At 50.3% G+C, this 24,735-nt stretch overlaps 1 protein-coding gene across 1 annotated transcript in view; it reads left to right on the top strand.

Moving 5' to 3' along the window:
• Positions 1-24,176, top strand: part of LOC144129018 (uncharacterized) — a 46,094-nt gene extending 21,918 nt beyond the window's left edge. Inside the window, exons 2-5 of the mRNA XM_077662890.1 lie at positions 2,077-3,249; positions 3,972-4,314; positions 11,607-11,756; positions 23,959-24,176. Coding sequence (XP_077519016.1) covers positions 2,077-3,249; positions 3,972-4,314; positions 11,607-11,756; positions 23,959-24,102 — 1,810 coding nt within the window. The 3' untranslated portion in view covers positions 24,103-24,176. The remainder of the gene's footprint in view (positions 1-2,076; positions 3,250-3,971; positions 4,315-11,606; positions 11,757-23,958) is intronic.
• Positions 24,177-24,735: the final 559 nt, after the last annotated feature.

Raw genomic sequence — 24,735 nt, 5'->3', positions numbered from 1 at the left:
ACCTGAGACTTTACACAATATTTGAAAATAGGCTTTCTGAGTCAGAAGAGCGCTTTTTTCGGAGTAGCACTGCCGGCTGAGAAGTGCATCTTAATGTAGCTAATACGTGGTAACTAGCAGGCAGGTTAGCATTTATGAATAGTTAGCTTTTTATCTATTACTGCTAGGCTGCTTAATAGCTTTTTATCTATTACTGCTAGGCTGCGAAATTATTTACAGGCGTGTAGCCCAACGTAGTTAATATCCATATCACTTTTTAGAATCCTGAAAACCCGATTATCCTCGGGGTCGTAATCCAAGAAATTTTGGTTATTTTGACGAGTTGCGTGCATTGGAGAGGTTTCTTTGCCTGCGAGCTTCTCAAAGCGCATGTATTTTAGCGCGATGTAGTCATAGTGGGTTGGGCCAAATAGTCGAAGGTATGTTGTTATGCATATTACGTACAGTAGGCTACACGCCTGTCAATAATTAACTAGCCTAGCAATATTAGTTAAAAAGTTAGCTATTGAACCAACTTGCTAGTTAGCACGTCTCATCTGCGTTCTGATGTACTACACCGCTGACAAGTCTATGCTGAAAAAAGTGCTCTGCTGACTCAAAGCCTAATTCAAAAAATATGTAAAGTCCCAGGCAAAACACTCGACACTGGCCGACCTCCACACTGCGCCAGTCGTCCCGACATTCGTACCAAAATTACAACACAACTGTTTTTCGTACAGTGTTCCGGGTGGTGTCGTACGATTTCTCGATAGATATAGCTTACATGTGCACGTAAAGTTGGAGGCTAGCTTATGACAGGGATTCGAGCCGATGACATATGGACCTTGAGTAGTATGCCTTCGCAGACTTTCGTATCAAATTTGTGATGCAACTGTTCGTCTTACAGCCTTCTGGGTGGTGTCCGGGTGGTGTATTTTATGCCTTCAACTGGGTTCTCCAGCGACAGGGTCCGAACTTTTGCGGTCTGGCGCGCAACAAATACGCAAGGACAAGTTCGTAGAAAAAAAATTTAGTGTATGTAAAAATATTACGCGTAAACAATGCATCCAGGGCAGTCATTTTTTCGCATTCCCCCAAGTAAACGGTCTTAAGTCTGTCTACCGAATATTTTTGCATAAAAGTGTAGTCATCCCATTCTGCATAGCTAGACTCAATTTAAGTTTGTAGCAAGTCTAAAATGTTTCAGATATACGAAAATTTCACTCATTCTGAAAAGCTGCATCTGCATGGCTACCAATCGCTTACTTAATGAACGTTAAATGATTGTCGTGAGGAATTAAATTTATTTTGCGTCAATAGGAAAAGCGCACAACCGCTTGTCTCTGTTGTCATGGATTTTTCGTCCTGATAATGGTTGTCAGCAGTTGGGAAAGCTAGTTGTGTTTGAAAATATTTTCCTAAGCACTTTTCACATGCGAAATTCTCAGAGACAATGAAATTCCAAGGAACATCAATATTTTGGTTTTTGCTGTAAAACAGGCTGTTTTGCACTTGTCTATCAAGGGTGACAGCTTCTCCAAATTCAGTGTTATACAGTTTATTTAGCTTTCTTCCCAGCTTTAGCGAGGCACTCACGTCCACAATCCTTGATGGCTAATGAAACCTCTTTTCACGCTTTGTTTCTTGAAATTGAACTTGGAGAATACTGCATATATTCTCTATGATACATCCTGCCTCAATGTTTGACATATTCGCCTTGAAATGTTAAACGAACTCGCTCATAAATTTGTTGTTAAAGCCTGTAGCACTGAATGCCTTTAAAAGAACGAATATAGGCTCGCTGCTGGCACCACAGGGTTGTTTCGTTCTACTCGTCTGTCTCGGTTCTTCTAGGAGTCAAGTCTAGCTGCAGGCAGGCGGGCCGTCTTCCGGTATATAAGCAAATATAGGCACAACTCTAATTGCAGAAAGCCAGCAGCTAACGTAGAGCACAATAGATATCGTGGAGACGTGGCCCGTGTGCTCTCCTGGCACTTGGAAAACTTGCTTGTAATTCTGTGCTTTGCGAATTGGCCCTGTCAGACGTGATGCAAGGTTTAGGTCCCTCACTGACTCCTGCGATTTTGCTACTCGCAGAGAGTGCGAAGATCTGGCGGCGGAGACTGATCCATTCCTTACCATCCCCGTAACGAGTAGGAGCACCAACGTAACATACAAGAACGTGCGCTGCGCAGTGTGCAATCGGGACTTCAACGTGAAGATGTGGACGACTTTCCTGCGCTCCCTAAGTGACAATACAGTGCAGGCCTGCCCACACTTCGGTGACCCGTCACAGTGCCCCGTGTTCCTGGGATGCCCAGATTTCATGCATGGCAAGAGGCCTCAGCAGTACTTTCGCGTCTGTCGTTCGGACCTGGTGTCGGACTGTCCGGCCGATTTCCATGACCGCAACTCTCGGCTGCGCGACGGATGTCACGCGTATTTCGCCCCCGTGCAGGATAAACTCACAGGCGTCAACTACAAGAACTTCTATTGCGCTTTGTGCTACGGCGTTTCAGCGACAGACATAGCCTGCGTCGAAGAGGGCAGTGTGGTGGAATATCCCTGGATTGAAGGTGACCAGAGCGAGGAAGTCTCCCACAAAGACGTGCTGCCGTCGTACTCGCTGCTCATAGACGTCGACTTCTCCAGGGGAGGAGCCAAAGTGGGGCTCCAGGATCGCTGTGCGCCCAACCAGGCGTACGACCCTTGGAAACAGACCTGCCGGAATCTAGTGTGCGGAAAGCTGTTCGAGCTCCGGGATGGCCTCTGCGTGGCCAGCGCTCTGAGGGCCGCATATGGGTCTTCCGCTGTGTCTCACGCTCTTTTGGCATCCAACTGCAGCAAGGTGGCGCTAGACGCAGACGAGTTCACACTCTGGGAGAACCACACGGCTACGCTCCGGGCCGACGCTGGCACCGGGGAGCTGCTGGTGCCTGGCGAGTACGAGCTGCGCATAGACGGCTCCATACTCGTGTGCGCCGAGTCCGGCCTCCTGCCCGCGCGCAGGATGGCCGTGTACAAGTTCCGCGACACCGACGGCTACATCACGCTTGCCGGCAGCATCGTTTCCCTAGCCTGCCTACTGGTCAAAATGGCGCTGCAGATCTGTTCGCCGGGGCCCTGGAAGCTTCCTGATCTGCTCATAAGCATGCTGTCCCTTTCCATCTTCGCCGCGCAGTTACTCTTCCTCTTTGTCATGGTGGCTGCCCGGCAGCGGGCGCTGTGCACACTGATCGGCATGCTCGTGCACTATTTCTTTTTGGCCAGGTTAGTACTACGCATGCACTTGTGTTACTTTTTAGAGTTGCTCTCCTATGTTTTGGTTGTCCGCACGAGTCCTCTACTGCTTTAGGTAAAGCTGCTGGGTGCGGCATCCTAGATCGTGGCACGACGAAAAACTCGGCCGCGTTCCGAAATACCTGACATCTGCGCTTTATTTCCACCCTAGACTAGCGGTTCACCCGGCGTTTCTTCACGCGTTTGTAGAGCGTTTAGCAAGGGGGATGAATGTGGTCGCTTTCCTATAAGCATTTAGCTGGAAGTCCTACGTTGTCTTTCTTTGTGTTGTGTTCTCTTCGGTGTTTTTGTTCTCTTAATGATACACGGTATACACGAAGTTCAGAGAACAGGTCCCTTCTCTGATCTCGGAAGGCCGCTCTACCACTCCTTGACCACGTAGTAGCTCATTCGGCCCGCGCTAGCATCACGTAATGACAGATTAGGTCTAGTACCTAAAAAGTCGATGCAACAGAAGAGCATCTTGCAAACTGCTGTAATTGAAGGCTGGTGTCACCAAAGCTTGATTGAATTGTCAGAGTTGTAGTTTCATTAGAACAGTGATTTCTGCTGGAATTTCGTTGCCGATCATTGCTATACTGATAAGTGGGATCCTGTCGCGAAGCTTTAGAACGTAACGGGAGATTATTAGTTACCGGGATCTGATGCCTCTGCTTGGGTGCCGCAAAAATGCTAAAGCGCTTCTATTGCAGCTTCTTGTGGACCAATGCACTGGCCCTGGACCTGTACTGGTCCGTCGCGTCCATCGAAGACCCAACCAAGAGGAGAGGGGGCCACTCTTTCTGCCTCTTCAGCGCCTACTGCTGGTCTGTTCCCTGCTCGGTGGTCGTCCTCTCCGCGGCCATGGACCTCTGGATCCTTCCCACGTCCCACCCTCTCTCTCCCGGCTATGGCCGCGGTGTCTGCTGGATCTCAAACCGGCTGGCATTGCTCGCCTTTTTCGCCGCGCCAATTGCGGCCATCGTTGCAGTGAACATGGCGCTTTTCGCCCTCTGTGTCGTCCGCATTTCCGGCACCCTCACCCACGCTGACAAGGTGCGTGGCATTACTGCCTTTACCCGCACTGTGTAAGGTCAGTGGTGAAAAAGACATTTGTTGGGTACAGAAAAGACAAGGGAATCGAATGACGAGATTCCTAGCACGAGCTGAGCAGTGCCAGGAATGTCGCAATTTTTGTTACTTACGGGGTCCAGCCCGCGGCCTGACTGCTAACTTTCGTATAGCTACGGTGTGGATACGAAAGTTCTACATTTCAGCGTCGAATTTCGATGAAGGCGAAATTCTAGAGCACCGTGTACTATGTGATGCCAGTGCACGTTAAAGAACTCCAGGTGGTAGAAATTTCCGGAGCCCTCCACTACGGCATTCTTCATAGCCAGACTCGCTTTCGGACTTTAACCCCCCCCCCCCATAAACCATACATGTCAGGGTTGACTAAAGCTTCCGCCGAGTTTCCGTACCCCATTGCCAAAACAGGTGTCTCCCATAAAATAAACCCGGCGCGGGGAAACTGCCACTGCGCTCTTACGCACCGTACGAGCCACACTGGACGATGTTTTGGCTCCGAGACGCCCTAATTCATTAGTAGCTATCAAAGCAATGCTCTAGGAAAAAAATCAGTGCGTGGATGCTAGTCGAGAGTGGCGAGAATTTTCACTCCAGCTCGGTCGTGCTTAGTGTTGCCAGCAGGTTATGAGCGAAGAAAAGGCACTGTAGCAAACTCTAGTCAATACCACCTAGACTTGAGAAACCTCCACCCGTGGGTGTGACGACGCGCATTTGATATGACCCGCGCGCCACCTTTTTTCAAGCAATGTCGAGTAGGTTCGCGGCGTCTGGCCGTCCCCCCTTCAACACTACGATCTCACTAGCGATGCAGGCGCCGAGAAACGGACGTGTGGGATCTTCGACCTCTTCTAGGTGGCGCACTACGAGGTCGGTCCCGCTCAGCGTTACCAAAAGGTCATGGGCGAAAGAAAGGCGCTGCAAATGTGTGCGATGCCTTCCGCTTCTCCTCACCTACTCGCGCTTAGCGCTGTAAAGAGAAAGAAGAAATTGAGGAGTATAGTTCAGCAATTGCGTGCATTTCATTTTTCAAAACCACACCTCAGAGGCGTCTTTCGAATATATGTTTGAAAGTACATGTCGGGGCTGAGGTGCCACTGCCATTCGCAGTAGCAGCTCGCTTCAGGCGATGTTTACGATTTTTATTCAAGTTCTTTTTCTAGAATGTAGGAAATACTCTTGTCTTGGTCTCACTGAATTTTTATCTTCGAAAATGGCACAAAACGACTGAACAAAGCCAGTAATAACCAACTGCACCCTTTGCTTCTAATTTTCGAAACTGTTCAAGATAACTGGAAACCTTTTTCATTCTTTTCGAACACGCCCTGGGCCATTTGACAATACAGGTAGTCATTAAATGAAAACACATTAAACTAAAGCAATAACTGCAAAAAAACACATGTTCTTAGACTCCTAACTATAAAATATAAGGTAGTACATTTTTAAAACATTGATGGCCTTCAATGGCGGCCATAAGACCTAGAAGGTGGTTCCAATCCTGCGATGTGCGTGGAATAAAATTGCGCGAACAGGAATGAGTGTGACAAGAACTTTGTGAGAGTGATAAACGTGGCCAGAACGATCGTGCGGTTTAGAGATTAGTCCATAGCGCAGGTGGGTGTTACGGAAGTATATTTTGTGGAAGAACAAAAGGCGAGAATTAAAGCGACGAGAGGCAAGTGACGGTAGACTTCAGGTTTGTTTCATGGTAGAGATACTGGCAGTCCAACTGTAGTTATGAAGAATGAACCGAGTAGAATTGTTCTGAATAAGTTCGAGTGATTTAGCCTAGCAAAGTTCGGGTCCCATACAGAGGAGGCGAACTCAAATTTAGTGAGGACTAATGTTTAGTAAAGGAAGAATTTTAGCTATACGGGGCAGAAGAAAAATTATGTCGCAGATGACCGAGCATTCGATTAGCTTTGGATATTATATGTTTAACATGGAGGGACCACGTTAGGTCTGACGTGATAGGTACGCCAAGGAAGCGGTAAGATGTTGCTGACACAAGGATAGCGTCACGAAGATGATAGCCAGCTGGATGTGACTCACTGCGAGACACGCACACGACTTTACATTGATTGCTATTAAGTGACATCAGCCAATTACTGCATCCATCAAAAATGGCGTTAACATAAGTTTTTAATGTGTTAACATCCTGGTCACTGGTAATTCTGAGCACAACGCAGTCATCGGCTAGTAGATACATGTTAGATGTAACGTGCTGGGGTAAGTCGTTAATGTAGATTAGAGAAAGAAGGGACCCGAAACGAAGCCTTAAGGCACTCCAGAGTTTGCAGCGCTACATGATGAAGTATGATTGTTATAGTATACAAAATGAAACCAGTGACAAAGGAAGTGGTCTAGCCACATAAAGATTACTAAAGATTAAGTACTATCAACAAATTTTTAGTAGGCAAATAATTCTAGGTGGGCGAATTCGGTAAAGATTACCTATTGTAGAAGACAAAATTCTTGCAAATTATATTATTCAAAATGGTGGGGCATTGAGACTCAGCGACAGAAACTCCGCAAGAGTCGGTTTGTGTTACTGAGGTTTTTGATGAAGGGTTAACAATGTGCCATAGTTGATTAGGGTTATCATGGAGCATGCATGGTAGTGCAGCCGGCGCGAAGTAATTTTTTGCGTTTTCAGTGCCAGAACGTCTTTTGTTAACTTCTTTACACTACCCAAAGGCAGTCTGAAGGAGCCAGTTTTGCCGTGCCATAAAATTGTTTTTCAGTTAGATAATCGGCGCGAGTAGGCGTTATACCTGAGCGTGTTAGCGTCCGAAGTGATTACACGTTTCGGTTCATGTTTTGTAGTGAATCCGTTGACTTTTGATTTAAAAATATTCCGATTAGCGTTCATGCTTCATTCTGAACAATGAGTCCTGAGGAAGTCTAGGAAAGTGGCTAATTCATTATTCATTTATTCAAAGTTATCTCTTATGTAATCACGCCGCCGCCGTGGCTGAGTGGTTATGGCGCTCGGCTGCCGGCACGAAAGACGCGGGTTCGATCCCGGCCGCGGCGGTCGAATTTCGATTTAGGCGAAATTCTAGATGCCCGTGTACTGTGCGATGTCAGTGCACGTTAAAGAACCCCAGATGGTAGAAATTTCCGGAGCCCTTCACTACGGCGTCTCTCATAAACCTAGTCGCTTTGGGACGTTAAACCCCAATAAACCAAACCAAACCAATCTCTTATGTAATCGTCATTGGTTTTAGCGATATTACTAGCTTAACTTTGGAGACTAGCTTCAAATGCTAAGACTAAATGTTCACTTCAACCAGGCAGGTAGGATATCGGTAACGATAGGTCTGGGCATGTCTGAGATCGGTCTGGGACCCACCCCTTATGTAATGGCTGGCCCGAAAGACGCGGGTTTGATCCCGTCCGCGCTGGTCGAATTTCGATGGAGGCGAAATTCTAGAGGCCCGTGTATTGTACGATGTCAGTGCACGTTAAGGAACCCCAGGTGGTCGAAATTTCCGGAGCCCTTCACTACGGCGTTTTTCATAGCCTGAGTCGCTTTGGGACGTTAAACCCCTCTGAACCTAAACCTAATCTACGTGGGGAGTGCAGTATTACAAGGGAAATGAGAGAAAGTAGTCAAGATGCCTCTGTGCGCTTGAGTTTTCATAGCAGAATATTACGCCACTGCTGTGCCTGTGGAAATAAGAAAAAAGAAAAGAAAAACATGAAAACAGGGTTAATACATCGACTGCCTCAGAGTAATTACGCCACTAGACTCCACAAATGCAGTCCAACCCATAATATAAGACATAATGCATAATGTAATAACTCATGCACAAGGACGTACAATAATGTTGTTTAGTTTCTGGTCACGTAGAAATCAGCGGGAAGGAGAGCGCTGATGCATGTGCGGCACTTAATCCGTAACAGAACAGTAAAATATGTAAATACACCTCTTAAATACTGCATGAAGTTCATATAAAATAAACTAAGATCAAAATGGCAGGCGACTTGGAACAACAAATTTAGCAAGCTACACTTTGTAAAACTACTGCTGGGGACCTGTAGGCACCAGGAGTGCTTTATAGTGGTAATTTTAAGTCTTCTTCGCATTGGACACACACGATTTATGCACAACTTCATACTGACAAAGCAAGAGAAACCTGGTTGTGAAAAAAAGCCGCCACCGTCTGGCAGACGTTTAAGTAACGAGCGTTAGCATTTGAATTGATATGAATGAGATTAGAGGGAGGTACATCCATGTCTTTCTTCAAACACACTGTGGTAGTGAAGGTATAGGCGAAACGAGCGTATCTGAGAGGAGCTTCCGAGGGCGACGTCTTATTACGGATGGATGGATGGAACACAAGAGCGTTTCCTTTGAAATGGGGTGGATTGCCACCATGCTCGGCTACGCGTGCACGTAACCGGAGCGATCGACGCCATCTGTCAGAGAAATTACGATGCCCGTCTACCCATTGTCGAATTACACCCCCTCAAGATACGTCCCAAACGGAATTTGCTTCGTTTGAGCGGTAAAGGTGGGCCTAGAATTCGGCTTGCGGTGCGATATGGTAACGCTTCAATCAGATATTACATGCATACAATGTTTACCTATTATTTAATTCTGGTTTCATTTCGATACCACAACCCATACGGTTTTCTTTTCCTACCAAATTCGGTACACAACTGTTCCCAGAGGGGTGCCCCTTGTCGGAGTATATTTAACGGAACGAATGTATAGATATACTGAGTTCCAGTAAAAGGACAGTTTCTGCGTCCGTTATGAGATGTTTTTTTTTCTGGGGGGGGGGGGGAGCTTGCGAGGGCAAAAGCAATTTTAATGACCGCCATCTTTTATTCGAGAAACCGAAATTATGCCGCCATCTCGTCCCCTGACGTCACTCAAACAGTTCTACCTATATCCGCCATATTTGACCGTGAAGTCATCATTTGCAGGCGGCAGGTGGTTGTTTCTACGATGCTATTGTAGATGGTGCTTCAAGTCTCAGTGCGAGATGTGCTGCTTTCTAGTTGCTGTCACACATGGCGCTGTGATGTCAGGGTGGTAAGAGATCTCACGAAATTTCGAAACGGGATGAGCAAGAGCTAACGCTCTTAAGATGTTGAAATGAGCTTACAGTTAATCACAATTAATCACATGTGATTGACACCGTTATTCACACATCATTCCGGTAGCCCATTAGTTTTACTGCCATTCTTGCCCGCCGGCTCACTAGACAAAGCTAGTCGTGCGGTTCTGAGCTGAACAGCAGTGCATCCCAGTCATCAATTGTTTGGTCATTATTCTCACAATACAGATTTTTCTGGCATGAACATCTCATATGTGACATATTCGCCAGTTCTCCGCAACATGCGAAGTGCAAATCGTACTAATTTGGAAATGCATAATTTTTGTCGTTGTACGAAATTCCCAGAACGCCTCTTTCACACGAAATTATCACATGTTTTTACTCGACGACATACAAATATACGCGCATGCATGTTAAGTGCACGCCGCGAAGATGATGAACACGTAACCGAGTCGCAAGCACTATTGTTAGCAGTGTACTCTTTGCTGGGCCAAGATCATGGTTGATGGTTACATTGAAGGAACGGGTGGAATAAGCCTTGCATTGATGGTCTGCAATTGCTGCACCTTTAACGCACTATCGGTGAATAAATCAATAAATTGGTGCCGTATTTATTCGCTCTTCTTTGTTCTTTGACCTTCAGGAAACAGGATGTTAGTGACGTAGTCCATAGACGCTTCCTATCACCTAGGGCTGAGCAAAGAAGTCTCGTGCTAATGCGATAAAGACTAGCACAGTAACACAAAAATGCTGTATATCGCCAAGAAAGGCGCACCTCGAGCACATAAGTGATGCAGCACTACGAAGTTTGTGTATCCATGCCGGCGTGTAGGTTGTTATAGTGCGCAGGCGGTGCAGGAGAAGCGCTTTTGTTCTCGACAGATCTCGCGCCTCAATTCAGGCGTAGAGCCGGTCGAAGCGAAACAGTTTTTGATACAAGCTGCCCTGCAAAAGTATAATCCTTTGGGACTTTCAATAATGAAAAATGTGACCGGCCTTCGTGGGCTATAGAATCCGCAGCCTTGTTACCTGGCACTCTTATGGGACTGGTGAGCTACTTAAAGCACATTATGAATATTATATTGGAGCTTTCCTGCCCAGATTAACAACTGACGACTGAATTTATCCTAGGATGTCCGGTGTTGCAGCCACTCTAGAGATGTTTTAGAATCACTTCACTTTGAGGTTCACAGAGAGGAATGCGTCTAAGAGGCTTTACAATGCCCTCAGATGCTGCCACTCTAGACGGCACCATTCTGTGAAGTGTGCTTGTCCAAGATATTTCGAGGCTAAGGATCACAGATGCAGCAGAAGAAGATAGCCGATGTTTCGTGCCAGTGCCATTGGTGTACACTTGCAGGTGCTCTACACAGGAATTGTCGAGACGCTGAGACGGGGTATCATATCTTCACCGCAGACGTGAACAATTTTTTGCGCAGTTGGGGTAACTGGGCGTCACTTAATATCTTTGTAGGCCCATGGAGAATCGTGCTCGCACTTCATCGTAAGAGTATCCCAAAGCACAGATGGTGCGAATCACTGCAAAAAATTATTTTCGATTCTTGCACGCCGAATAGGTCGAATTTCAAGTCGGTCTAAATCTAAAAGCAGCCTATCCAATGCCTGTAGTCATATATACTCGAGACATTGAGATTCCCACAATACCTTGTGGGAAGCGCCTTGGTTAGTGCTCCTAGTTATATCTTTGGGCCCTTCCTGGTGATGATTTTGATGCGGTTAAATTGGCAGTATGAAGGATTTGTTAATGGTGGTGCAAAAAGCGGCTCGGAATCTTTTTCAGGCTGTCGGCCCGCCAGCATATTGCATATTCGCAATTGGTATGGCAGTGTCCTCTCCCTGTACTATTAATTCCTGCCTGCACCGCAGTCTGTCACACGGAAAACATAGGGCGGAAACATAGGGAGTGCTTTCAAGTATTGCAGATCCGGAGCATATATATGCACATCTGAATGTGCAACAGGAAAAAAAACGTACAGAAAACGGATGAAAACTGCCGTATGCCGTCGAGTTCCTGCACTACGTTTTCCATGTTACAAATTCGGACAATTCTATGCGTTTCTGAACCGCAGTCCGGACGTTCTTTAGTGCGGGTTGTTCGGGCACCGAATCCGAACAGTCGGAATCAATGATTTTGACGATGCTGCTCAGAGCGTTTCCTTCCGCGCCCAGCTGCGGCGAGGTGCGCATACCCGATGGCGCCTGGTGGTCTACGTGAAGCTGGCGCTGGTCATGGGCGCCACGTGGACTCTGGGCTTTGTGGCACCGTTCGCACGGGCGCAGGCGCTCTGGCACGCCTTCGTCATCCTCAACAGCCTGCAGGTTAGTGTGCTCGCGGTGCACAAAAACGCTCCAGATCTCGATTGTTCGAGCGATGCCCCTCTAAATGAACCTAGCGTCCAGAAAGAATCCATGGGTAGGCTTGCTTTTATCTGACAGAGCCAGGTGTGAAAAGGGCTTCTCTGGCAAAGCCTAGGTAGATACCTATTCTTCGGAGTCGTTACGCTGCGCCCATTCTTGACCAGCAGCAATGGATTTGTTTAAGCGCATGGGTAAGAAGCCAGTTCTGGCGAAATCGAAAACGCTTACAGTGTACGCGACGCGTGCCAACAGCCGTTCGCTTCAAACGCCAAACACTCATCCCGGTATAAAAGCAAAACGCAAGCTTCATTATTTCGGCGTTCTAAGGGATGGAACAGTAACACAGCGCCTTTGTGATCGCCTGAATTCTGTTACTCCTGTTAGCTTCGTTTAGCGGCTATGACATTAATCTACCGACATCTGGTGTTTGATTATTAAGCTGCCACCTCTGCATTTTCCAATATCTGCGACTCTGTCGCTTGTCGCGCCCATCTCACAGTATGGCTAACAGAGACCGGCGCATTTTTGTCCACTTCACTGATGACTGCGAAAAAGCACTACGGCTAAAGTGCTAGGACACTGCAGCAAGCATTGCTCGGATAAATGTGATTTCGCAGGGCGACTAGCACGAAGATATGAGCGAGGGATGAAGAGTGGGCGCGCTAGTGGGAAGTGAATAATGCGGTCTAATGCTACCTTTTTTTTTCTTTCAAAGAACCGGGCATACATGATCCCGAAGTTTGCTGTACTGTAAAGTTCTACCTCCTTTCTATTTCGTATGGCACTGCGTATTATAAGGGCGCAAATTGGACAGAACATTGGGGATTGACAAAAGAAACAAATCCGTAAAAACAAGAACAAGCTTCCGAGTGAGGATAGGGGTATGGTGCCAAAACTATTGCAAGAACGTGATATGAACGAAGTCTCTCCTTGAATTCAGGTAATTTATGCGTAATTGAGCAGCGTGCGGTTGCAATAACGCGATCGCGTGCGGGCGCCGTAGTGAAGCCTAAACACCTAAAAGCGAAAACGCTGCTGCTTACTGCAAATAGAAACTACCCCTTAACAGAGCGAGGAGAAAAGACCTTACAGCTACATGAGGGGGCTCGGTGAGCGGCATGCTGGAGGAGAGACAGCACAAAGCGTATCCATTTACCATGTAACCCACATCATCTCATGCAGCCTCCCGTATGCGCAAATTATACTCTGAAGAGGCGCAAGCAAGTTCGACTTCGCTTTTCCACAAATAACCACAAGCGTCAGTATAGCTAGGATCTTTCGCGAGAATTTAAATGTAGGCGGTGCGAGTCTCATAGTAAAGGAAGTGGCGTGTGCCTAATTCCCATAGCAAGTGAAATCTATAGCGGGGGCTACTGATGTCAGTCTGGTTTGCCTTTGTTAAACCAGATTGTCACTATTGATCTTGAAATGTGCGTACCATGCAGATGCGATTATAGTAATTTTTTGCCTCACATGCCCGATCGAACAACCGAGGTAGAACAGCAACACGAAAGGGGCGATTAGGAAGAAAAAGAGAGTGGCCCTATGTTGCTTTTCGGAAACAACCTTAAAGTCAAGTATTGCACGCTGAGAGAGGGTCTAATCTGTGCTTAAGACGCGATTACAGCATACAAACGAAAATCGAAGGCCTTACGCCACGAAATGAAACGCCTCCTCCGACACGCAGGCCTCCACACGAGCAAGGAAAACTTTTTGGCATTTGGCTTATGGGGTCACTCTGCGTCCAGCTGGCCGGGAAGGCGAGCTTCCGTGCAAGCTACAAGCAGGCGTTATTCAAGTACGCAACACGTTTCCCCAACCCGTGGCGCAGAGTCGCAGCCGCGGCAGGTCCGGACGAAATAGGCAACGGCAGGGCACACTAGGAAACAGTTTATTATCCTAACGCGAGGTCAAGCACACTGCGGAAGAATGTTCTATCCGTAAAATAGATGTTCAGCAGCTCACCAGGTCGTTGACGTCGTCTGGCGTTGGTGTTCGGGGGCCGGCGGGCAGCGGAGGGGCTCCGGGGGGTAGTCAGGACAGGTCTGGCAGCGAGAGTCCTTTCCCGCCGCGCGTTCCCCCTTTTATCCCCTCGGTCATTGCCTCCCTAGCAGCAAATCGTTGCCGTCAAGCATAGGCATGCCACCCTCTCCGCAGAAGGCAGCGCGCTGCCGTGACGTCACGTCAGTGATGGGGCTGAAATGAGCAGAGTCGCGGGGTGCCTTCTCTCCACATTCCTGGTGGCCAGCGCGCCCGTGTAGGTCACGGTCGCCGCTGGCGCGGGGGACGAGGAGGGGATACCAGGGTATCCCACATACTCCCCTCCTTAAGAAGCCTCCCGAACACAGAAACAGGGGCAACATTACTTGACCTCCGCCATCCAGGGATTGAGATTCGATGTTCTTCGGCTTCCGCAGGTGCATCAGTTGACGGCCGCGCCACGCCCCCGCCGATCAGCTGCTTCGCTCCGTAGGCTTGGCCTCCCGCACGATGACGGTCGGCATCTTGCTCGTCTCGGTCTTCCGAGTGCGCGCTGCTGCGCCGTTACGGTGAATTCGGTCGACCGCCTCCTTGGCGCCGGCTGCGATGGCTTGAAGGTCAGGCCCATGGCTGTGCCCCTGAGGTACTGGGTCAGGTGGCTTCAGGGACCAGGGCTGCGGCGCTTCTATGGTTGAAGCCGCGGTTGGGCTGCCCTGGCATATCTGGTCAGCAGACGAGGACCCAGGGTTGCGGTGGTAATGGGGTCCCGCAGGCGGTGGCGCACAGCCGGCGGATGGGCAGCTCCGATGCGATGTGGGAGGTAGCCGGGGTGGCCAGGGTGGCGACTGCAGGTCGCGGGCGGGGCGTAGCGTCGAGCCTTGGGCGCGGCGCGTTGCCGAAGCTGGATGGTGGCTGGTAGTTGGTAGTGGAACGGTGTCGTTCTGATGTGCCCTGCTTCTTTTCCATCTGCGCTGAAAAAGGTCAACACAGATGCAGCCAACTCCCGCAGCCCGTGCTGCGTGGCTGTTCGACCCTCACGATAGTCATGAGGGTTAACGCAAGTCAGTCTTGCGTGACACTGATCGGCACGAGCGGCCCGTACGTTCATGCATCTAACGAGACTGCCTGCCGGCTCGCGCCCTCGCTCTAGGCTGCGCAGGCAGATTCTGTTTCTGCCTAGGGCGCAAGTTACAGCGGGACGCGGGGTTCGCCGGCTGATCGCAGCGCTCGTTATCCGACTGCAGCGCGGGTCGGGCTGTGTCCTCTACCCACTCATCTCGCTGCACGTAGCGTTTCAGGTCGCATACGTGCACCGGTCCGCCTGTCGGTTTCGACCGCAAGTCCTCGAGCCTGTAAACGACCGAGGAAAGTTTCTCTCGCATGCGGAACAGCCCGATCTATTTCGGCGCCAACGAGGCCGCAAACTGTTTGCTAGCGTCGCTGAGAACGGCTGACGTCGAAGTACCAGATCGCCCACTTCGTAGTGAACATCCCGGTGCGAGCGGTCATACTGCGCTTTCTGCTGCACCCTAGCGATTCTCAGGTTGCGGCGAGCCTTGCGTAAGGCCTGTCATCTTAGCGCGCAGCTGCATCGCGTACTCAGCTCGTGCTGACGAAGCGACTGGCGTCTTCCTGCTGTCCGATAGGATCCGGTCCATCGGATTAAGCAGCTCTCTACCCAGATTGAGAGAAGACGGTGCGTACCCAGTCGAGCGGTTAACGGTCGAACGCAAAGCAAACGCGATCTCCGGCAGATAGGAGTCCCAATCTTTGTGCCTCTCAGAGTACGCGACAAGCAAGTGCTTAACGTTGCGATTGACTCGTTCCGTGGGGTTCGACTGAGCATGATAGGTGGTCGTTTTCTTGTGCTTAATGCCGAGTGCAGCGCACGAATCCGCGAACACCTTCGCAGTGAAGTAGGACGCGTTGTCCGTTATCAGCTGCTCTGGGAAACCGAACCTGGTGAATACGTCCATCAGCTTCTCCATGATCACTCGTTCCGTCAGCTTTCTAAGGGGGAAAAGTTAACCCCATTTGCTGAAGTGATCGTGACCACCAGCAAGAACTTGTTCCTACTCGGTGTCAATGGATACGGCCCCATGATGTCACACGCCGCGATTTGCCAGGGAGTCTGGCTGTTAATCGGTTGCATGAGGCCGGGTGGTCGTCAGCCTCGAGGCTTCACATTTTGGCACAAATGGCACGAGTGGGCGTAGCGTATTACGTCCCTTTTCATGCCAAGCCATGTAGCAAAGCGACACAACTTAGTGTAAGTCTTGGGGCCGCTTGCATGCCCAGCGATGCACGAGTCGTGAAAGTAGCTTAACAGTACTGCTCTCAATACTCGCGTTATCACCACCTTGAACGCCTCGTTTGTGTCGTTCTCGGAGGGGATATACCTCAGCAGGACGCCGTCGGAATCCAGCAGATATGAATTCATCGCGCTCCCAGCACTACCAGCTGTTTCCGAGCGCTCCGCGCCGACAGCACAACCAGCTGTCTTCTTGTGCGTGGCGGCCCAGCCGCCCGGCTCCCGTAGCCCGTCGAGCAACTTTCGACAAAACGGATCCTTCTGCTGAGCTTCGAGCAGCTCCTTTCTGCTGAACATGATCCCCACGGAACTCGCGTACTCCACGTGGTTCAAGAAGGGTTATGAGGCGGGCTAGTTGGTGGATTTCGTTCACGATTGAACTGCGCGAAAGAAACGGGGACCAAGAAGAAACACATACACACACACAGCGCAGACTTCCAACTTTTTTTGGAAGTCTGCGCTGTGTGTGTGTACGTGTTTCTTCTTGGTTCCCGTTTCTTTCGCGCAGTTCAATCATGAACGAAATCCACGTGGTTCACGCTCTCGCCCTGGATCAACGGTTGGTCCGCGTTCCTTACATGGGCTACGGCTCGGGTCTGTACCTCACTCCCTCCGGCTGTCGGGCGGATGGTCGCGTGACCTTCCTCGCACTGGACAGGCGCTCGCGAGAGTGCGTAAGCCACAGCGTTGTTTTTCCCTTTTCTGTAGCGCACGGTGAAGTAACGCTGCAGCAACAGGGACCAACGCGCTAGGCGGCCGCTCGGCTCGCTGAGTCGTCTCAGCCAGGTGAGCGCCATGTGATCCGTCTCGATCACAAAGGCCACCCCATCGACGTAGTAGTCGAACTTACGCAGAGCAAACATTATCGCGAGACATTCCTTCTCTGTCACCGAGTAGTTTCTCTCTGCCGGCGTCAACGAACGGCTCGCGAAAGCTACCGGTCGGAGAACGCCTTCATGCTCCTGAAGCAACAGTGCTCCTAAGCCCAGGTCGATTGCGACGGTTTGAATCACAAACTCTCTGTTTAGATCGGGTAGCTGCAACTCAGCTGTGTCAGCGAGCACTTTGGTGAGGTTGCGCAGTGCATCCTCTTGCTCGTGACCACAACTCCAGCGCTCGCCTTTCTTCAAAAGCTTAGTCAAAGACGCCCGCAGCGCTGCGCAATCTGGGATGAACTGGCGATAAAAGTTCGCCATTCCCAGGAAGCGCCCGAGACCGGCTATATCTGTGGGCGACGGAAACTTAAGCAAAGCCTCAATCTTATCATCGCACGGCAGAATGCGGCCTCTGTCGATCGTGAATCCCAACAGTGTCATTCGGGTCGCGGCGATCTGTGCCTTCTTCGGGTTCAAAGTGATTCCCGCGGACCACAGCCTCTCTAGGACGTCCCTCAAGTGGCACAGGTGTTCCTCGAACGTTTTCGAGTACACCACGATGTCGTCTAGGTACGCGAGCGCATGTTGGCACTTCGCATCTCCCAGAACACGGTCCATTAGGCGCTGATAAGTAGCGGGTGCTCCTGCCAAGCCAAAAGACATTCTCTTGAATTGGAAAAGGCCTCTGTGACAAGTCAAAGCAGTTTTATCCTTGTCCCGCTCATTCATTTCAACCAGAAAGTATCCGCGGCTAGCATCGAGCGTTGTGAAGTACTTCACACCACCTAGGTTGGACACTAGGGAAGAAATGGTTGGTAGAGGGCACGCGTCTTTTCTCGTAACCTCATTCAGTTTGCGGTAGTCCACGCAAAGCCGATACGTATCGTCTTTCTTTGGAACCGACTACCGGGAAGCCCCAAGGGCTGTTAGACCTCTCATCAACGCCAGTGTCGACAAGTTCGTCTAAGGCGCTGTCCAGTGCTTTTCTCTTGGCCAAGCTAATTGGCCTAGGATTGCACTTCCAACGCAGTACGTCACCCGCGCCTATTCGATGCCTAACTAGAGTAGTGAGGCCCGGGCGGTCAGTGAATGTCGCGTTGTACTCGTAGAGGAGCGATGACAACTGTGCCTTCTCAACAGGATAGATAAGCGGGCGAGTTGGTGATACATAATGCAAAAAAACAGCGCGAACAAACGGGAACTAGACGAAGAATACACAGGAACAAGCGCTGACTCTCAACTAAAGTTTAATCACAGGAAGCACACTTATAAAAGGAAACAGAAAACGAAAAAAACACAAAATCAGAACGCATGTGTTACGCTAAGACACATAAAACGGGATTACCATTTAGGGCCATAGTGACGGAAAAGAGCACCTGGCAACACGAAATTTCTGGATATTTGCAGAAACAATTGGCAGCTTTAACTATTAATGATCCTTTTAAGGTACCAAACTCTGAGTGTGTCAAGTTTTTACAGGCGCATAACCCAGGTTCATGCTCGGCTTTCAGCATTGATGTGGTAGATTTATACTACTCCCTGCCGCACAAGGAAATGATGACTGCTGTTTCTGATTGCATCACTTCGGACAATGATGAAGAACAGTTTATAAGTGTTTGTGGTATTGCTGTGTCTGGGTTCCTTGAGCTGTTGTCTTTTTATGTTAAATCTACCTTTGTTGAATGGGAAGGCACACTCTATACCCAGAAAGCGGGTGTTTGTATTGGGTCTAAAGTAGCGCCTGCGCTTAGTCATATTTTTCTGTCATTCGTGGATAGAGCTATCCAGAAAGATTTGTGTGGAATGCCGTACCGAATTTTCAGATACGTCGATGATTTTTTAATCCTCATTGAAAAAACGGACTATGCTAAGCACATGTCTACAGTGTTAGAAGCATTTAAAGCTAATGCACGGGGTTTACAGTTCACCACTGAGGTACCGGTCGATAACCAGATACAATTTTTAGATTTATGTTTGACTGAGGGGAAGGGACACATGTGTTGGAATTACGCGCCACGTGCCAACAAACCGCTGCTGAACTATAAGTCACATCATTCTAAGGTAGTGAAATGTGGAATTGTTGTTTCATCCTTGTCATCTGCGTTGTCAAAATCTTGTCACCATGCTATGCAAGAAAGCTTTGATAATCAGGCTAAGAGACTAAAGGAAGCAGGATATCCAGCTGAGCTTATCACTTTGGGTTGCAATAAAATAATTAAAAAGCTTAAAGCGCCGACATTGCTGCCGTCTTCACAGAAAGAACAGAAACGGAAAAAGTTCGCAGTCTTTCCCTATGTACATCGCCTGTCTCATGGTCTTAAAAATGTGGCCCATAGGTATAAAGTTGATGTGGTTTTTTCGGCCCCGAATAAGCTCAGTAAAATTTGTTCAGCAGTAGAAAATAAGTCCCGCAACCCCAAGAAATCTGTAGCGTCCTGTGGTGTTAAGCACGCTAAAAGTTTTGTGCCGTGCTCCAAAGGGGTAGTTTATAAAATCCCCCTATCCTGTGGTCAGATATACATTGGGCAAACGGGACGTTGTATTAACACACGACTCGGAGAACATCTCAATTCATTAGAATCTAATCGCTCCACTAATCTAGTTGATCATTGCCGAGAGTGTCAATCATGTTTTCCGTCCTTGCATTTTACTGACATTTTGTACAAACACCCCACCAGTTGACCAGGGAAATTATCGAGGCGTATAACATGACAAAGAAACCAAGATTATGTGTCAGCCAACCATCCCTGCTCCTGCGTGACTGTGAGGTTGCATATCTGGACATCACATAGTAACACATGCGTTCTGATTTTGTGTTTTTTTTGTTTTCTGTTTCCTTTTATAAGTGTGCTTCCTGTGATTAAACTTTAGTTGAGAGTCAGCGCTTGTTCCTGTGTATTCTTCGTCTAGTCCCCGTTTGTTCGCGCTGTTTTTTTGCATTGTGCCTTCTCCCTCTCCGTTACGCTGTTCACTTCCGACAACAAGGGGTGGGGGTGCGCTGACCTTCTCTGCGCGGCAGAGCAGTTTCCTACCCCGGCAACCTTCTCCCTGCCCTCTCCCTCAGCGGCGATGGTCCGCTCGCCTCCTGGATCTCGGGCTGGCGCGGTGGATTTGTCACGGTCTCCACCCGCTCGCGCCGCGTTCGGAGTCTGAATGGTCTGCGACGCCACGGGCGCTTTCGCGAAATACTTCAAGGCGTTTGACGTGCGCTCCCTGTAGTTTCCGCTGCTGATGTCTATCACAATACCTGTCTTGGCTAGGAAGTCTCGTCCAAGAATTACAGGAACGGATAAACAGGGAAGATGAACGAGGCGTTGTCGCCGCACGCGTCTTTCCCAGCGAACCACTATCCTAGCTGCACCGCTTGATTGCGCTGTGCCGCTCGCGAGGCGAAAAGTGGTATCGCACTCTCTCAGCCGGATTTTGTTCTCGAGGAGATGGTTTAACACCTCGTCACCGAACAAAGAAGCGCTTGCTCCTTTATCTAGTAACGCGGTGAATTTCTTTCGAGCTATCGCTTGCTCAATGAACGGCGCTGACTGGTCAACAGAACTTCCTACGCGACATGCCTAAGGCGCTAGCAAACCGGGGCTTTCTGTGTACGCCGCGCGGGACCGAAGGTCGATCACCGGCGGCTTTGGCCGTTTCCCGAGCGTGCTTGGTCACGGGCGGGAGGGCGGCCACACTCGCGGGCGAAGTGCCCCGGCTGGTCGCACCGGTAGCAACGGTTGCCCGGGCCCCGACGGGCTAGGCGCTGGTCGCCCCGTTCCGGTCGGTCATCTCGAACTCGCGGCGCGGATGGTGGGGGCCGCGTGTCGGCCTCGCGATCTCGCCTCGGTTCGTTCCGCTCTGCGGCAGCGTGTGCTGTTCGCGACGCGTAGCTGAACGGGTCCAAACCGCGGTCGGACAACTCCCAACCCCTTGGGACACGCTCGTCAGCAAACTGTGCTGACGCTTCAGCTCTAGATGGACTGCGCGCTGAGCTGCCATTCCACGCGCAGCGCGGCTCAAGTGACAGCGATGCGGGTTGGGGCGGCCGATACGCTCGCGCAGGGAGGATGTCTCCCTGAATGCGCTTCGCCTCAGCTGCCAGCTCATCCAAATCTCTGAATCTGACTCGTCTCAGGTAGGCCCTGAAAGTCGGGTGCGCTTGTCTCGTGACACGCTCAACTCTCTCCGTGTTCGTGGCGCGAGGGTCAGCGAGGCGATAAAGTTCGTCCATCCCTCGGACGTACTCTAACAGAGACTCGTCGGGGTGCTGGATTCGGAGCTCCAGCTCTCTCCTCAAACGTCACTCATAGTTTGCGGGAAGGAATTCGTCGCGGAAGCTTGCGCAAAACTCCTCCATTGTCCTCGCTCGGTTGCCGGCTAGTCGGTACCAGCGGGCCGCTTGCTCCGTCAAAGAAACAGGCACAACACGCGCGAACATTTCGGCGTCTGCTATTCCTGTCACTTGCTGATAATGCAGCAGACGGTCAAGGTACTCGTTTGCTCCCGTACTGTCGTGGTACCCCGTGTAGGTAGCCAAGTCTATCCTAACAAGTGGTGACTGGGCTGGGGCGTGCAAATTGTTTTGCAAAATACCCGCTAGACTCTGCATAACCTGCATTGCGTTCTGCAAGAGCACCTCGGATGATTGCGGACTAACGCCCCCGGAGTTGAGCGAAGCCGCTGATGGCGTCGAATGATGAGGCCTAGGGGTCTCATTGTTCGCGCCGCGGAGCGGCGAGGCGCCCGATGTGGAGCCCCCTACCAACGCGTCAGGATGTTCCTCGGCTATTCCGCGTGGAACGCCCAAGATTCACAAACTCAAACCCTTCCCAAGGCGCGTCAAGTAGGGAGCCCTGGTTCTGTGCCACTAGCTCTGACAGCATGAACAAAGACTGAAAGTCAGGTCTACCGGCTGCTATCCTTTGTTATGACGACGGCAGTCGTTCGCTCGAACAAAGGTCACTGCTCAATTGACTAGTTCCCCCCACGTTCGGGCGACAAGATATGGGGTCACTCTGCGTCCAGCCGGCCGGGAAGGCGAGCTTCCGTGCAAGCTACACGCAGGCGTTATTCAAAGACGCAACACGTTTCCCCAACCCGTGGCACAGAGTAGCAGCCATGGCAGGTCCGGACGAAATAGGCAACGGCAGGGCACACTAGGAAACAGCTTATTATCCTAACGCGAGGTAAAGCGCACTGCGGAAGAATGTTCTATCCGTAAAATAGATGTTCAGCAGCTCACCAGGTCGTTGACGTCGTCTGGCGTTGGTGTTCGGGGGCCGGCGGGCAGCGGAGGGGTCCGTGGGGCAGTCAGGACAGGTACAGCAGCGAGAGTCCCTTCCCGCCGCGCGTTCCCCCTTTTATCCCCTATGTCATTGCCTCCCTAGCAGCAAATCGTTGCCGTCAAGCTTAGGCATGGCACCCTCTCCGCAGAGGGCAGCGCGCTGCCGTGACGTCACGTCAGTGCTGGGGCGGAAATGAGCAGAGTCGCGGGGTGCCTTCTCCACATTTCTGGTGGCCAGCGCGCCCGTGTAGGTCACGGTCGCCACTGGCGCGGGGGACGAGGAGGGGATACCAGCGTGTCCCACAGGCTTCAGGGTAGAACTCTCCATCTACCTTGCACACACAGCGCCGAAGACGGTGGCCTAACTCACTAGAGAAAACGTCTAACGTATCGGCGCGCCCGGACTCACAAGTACGATTTGTACTTAAATTGCATGTGTTACAAACGGACCACGTCCTGTCGATGCGATGCACAGGATTATTCGCGACTATGCAGACGAGTTATCTGCAATGTCCCCAATCAGGCATAAGTGGAACGTAGCCGGCGGTTAATGCCATTCTCGCCTTGACAGCAGCCGATAACGTATTCCCAGCACCACTCTCGATTGGCTTTCATTTCGTTCGACGTCATAACTTCACCTACACTGTTAAGGGGCGCTCACATTAGCGGGAAAACGCGCAACGCCGGGCGTTTCCCGCGTGCCGCTTCCCGCCCAAGCCGGTTTTTCTCCCGCGGACAGCCTGCTCTCCCGTCCCGCGGAGCGATGGGTTCGGTACCTATTTTTCCCGTGCCGGTGACAGAACAGCCAATGGGCGCCGACCGTGAACCGTGACGTCGGTCCCAGTTCAGTGACCCCGTCGGCGGAGGCGGAGGCTGCGCGCGTCCGGCCGGCCGGCCCCGGCCGGCCGGGGCACTCGGCGGCTGCTTTGCCAGGGCGACGGGAGGGGAGCTAGCAGGGTGCGCTTTCCAGTCTTCTCTAGTGTCACGTGACTATCCCCTTCTCTTTCTGCTCGTTCGGGTCCTCCCTCAGTGCCTCCTCTCTCCACATTCCAAGACAACCGCAGCGAGAAAACGCGCGTAGTGTGAGCGTCATTCCGAGGAGCTGCGAGGCAGCGTCGACGTTGACGCTGTGCCGGCGCGGGAAGCTTCCCGCTAGGGTGAGCGTTGCCTGTCTCTGCCGTATGAAAACTCTGTCATAGAAGTAATGTACTGTCCTCAAAATATTGGCTGTGACTGCATTGGCAATGTCCTACTCCGAATTAGTCTTGTTGCGCGATATTAATTTTTGGTGTCACAACGTTTTTGGCATCCAGCCTCGAGTGCAGCCATGCGGCCTTCTTTAGAGAATCGGGGTAAATAAAAAGCAGTTTACACTTTATTTAAAAGTTATTGTGAATTTCTGAGTGTTTATAACGGAATCTTTGCGTGATGGTGTGATTTGGAAACAATTTCTATTGTGTAAAAATATTTAGTTCTTCAGTAAGGAGCTCCGAAAGTACAGTCCTTTGAGGTATTCGCTAATGGACTCTTCATTTCATTTATTTTGCGGGCGTGCTAAATCTCGCTCTCAATGGCACGGAGCGGTTTCTTTAATTAGCAGCTTACTCGCACTTTGGCTCCTTGTAGACGAGCAGCATACTCGAGTGGCGGATGCGGGCGCCGCCAATTAACACACCGCCTGCATTTTTTCGCCCCGAGTGCCAAGCTGTCGCACCTTCGCAGGGTGCCTTCGTGTTCTTCGCATTCACGCGGCTCGCCCTCCGGCATCGGCTTGCCTCCTGGCTTCAAGTGGGCCGCAGCAAGGAGTCGTCCTCTCGGCGAACCATCGTCTCCGCGGCCACCACAGTCACTGTGTGTTCGCTGTAGCGACAGTTTTTAAGGTAATGTTTTGAAGGTTTTTAGGCGCATCTAATTGAAATCAAGTTAACTTTTAGTGCTTTTAGGCATTTTACCACTTGAACCATGGTGAAGCATTGTTCACTGCCTGGCTCCTTTTTCAACACTTTAAAATGTGTTCTGCAGCTGTGTTTACTTAAATTTCTTCCGACTAGAAATAAATTGTTCTGCTGTGTGCGTCATGAGACTAAGCAGTACCCCTAACATTAAAGCGAAACGTCCATGGCGACCTTCTTCTAACGCAATCCTGCCAGTTGGAACAATGTGGGAGCCTCTTTAATCATGTCGAGCACCAACGGCTACTGAGAATTATAAGGATTCCTTGCAGGATGTAGACGCGGAAGTTGTGTGTTGAACTTAATAAATCAGCGCTGATGTTCTGACCCTCTGAGAGCTACTGGCGGAGCCGCGTGTGGAAATACCTCGGCGCTAGGTCTTTTCTATGACACTGTACTACAGGAAGAATGCAACCAAAGGGAATAAATGTCAAATGAGCCGTGAGGAAACAAGACCAGCCTCGGGACGTATTCAGGATTTGTCATAATAAAAAGCCTCATAATCTGCCGTAGCAGCCACAGCTGATTGGTCGAAACGCCGGAAGCG

The sequence above is a fragment of the Amblyomma americanum genome, chromosome 1 (assembly GCF_052857255.1).
Source record: "Amblyomma americanum isolate KBUSLIRL-KWMA chromosome 1, ASM5285725v1, whole genome shotgun sequence".
NCBI classification, from domain to species: Eukaryota; Metazoa; Arthropoda; class Arachnida; order Ixodida; family Ixodidae; genus Amblyomma; species Amblyomma americanum.
Note: the sequence above shows the minus strand (reverse complement) of the source record. Positions and strands in the feature narration are given on the sequence as shown.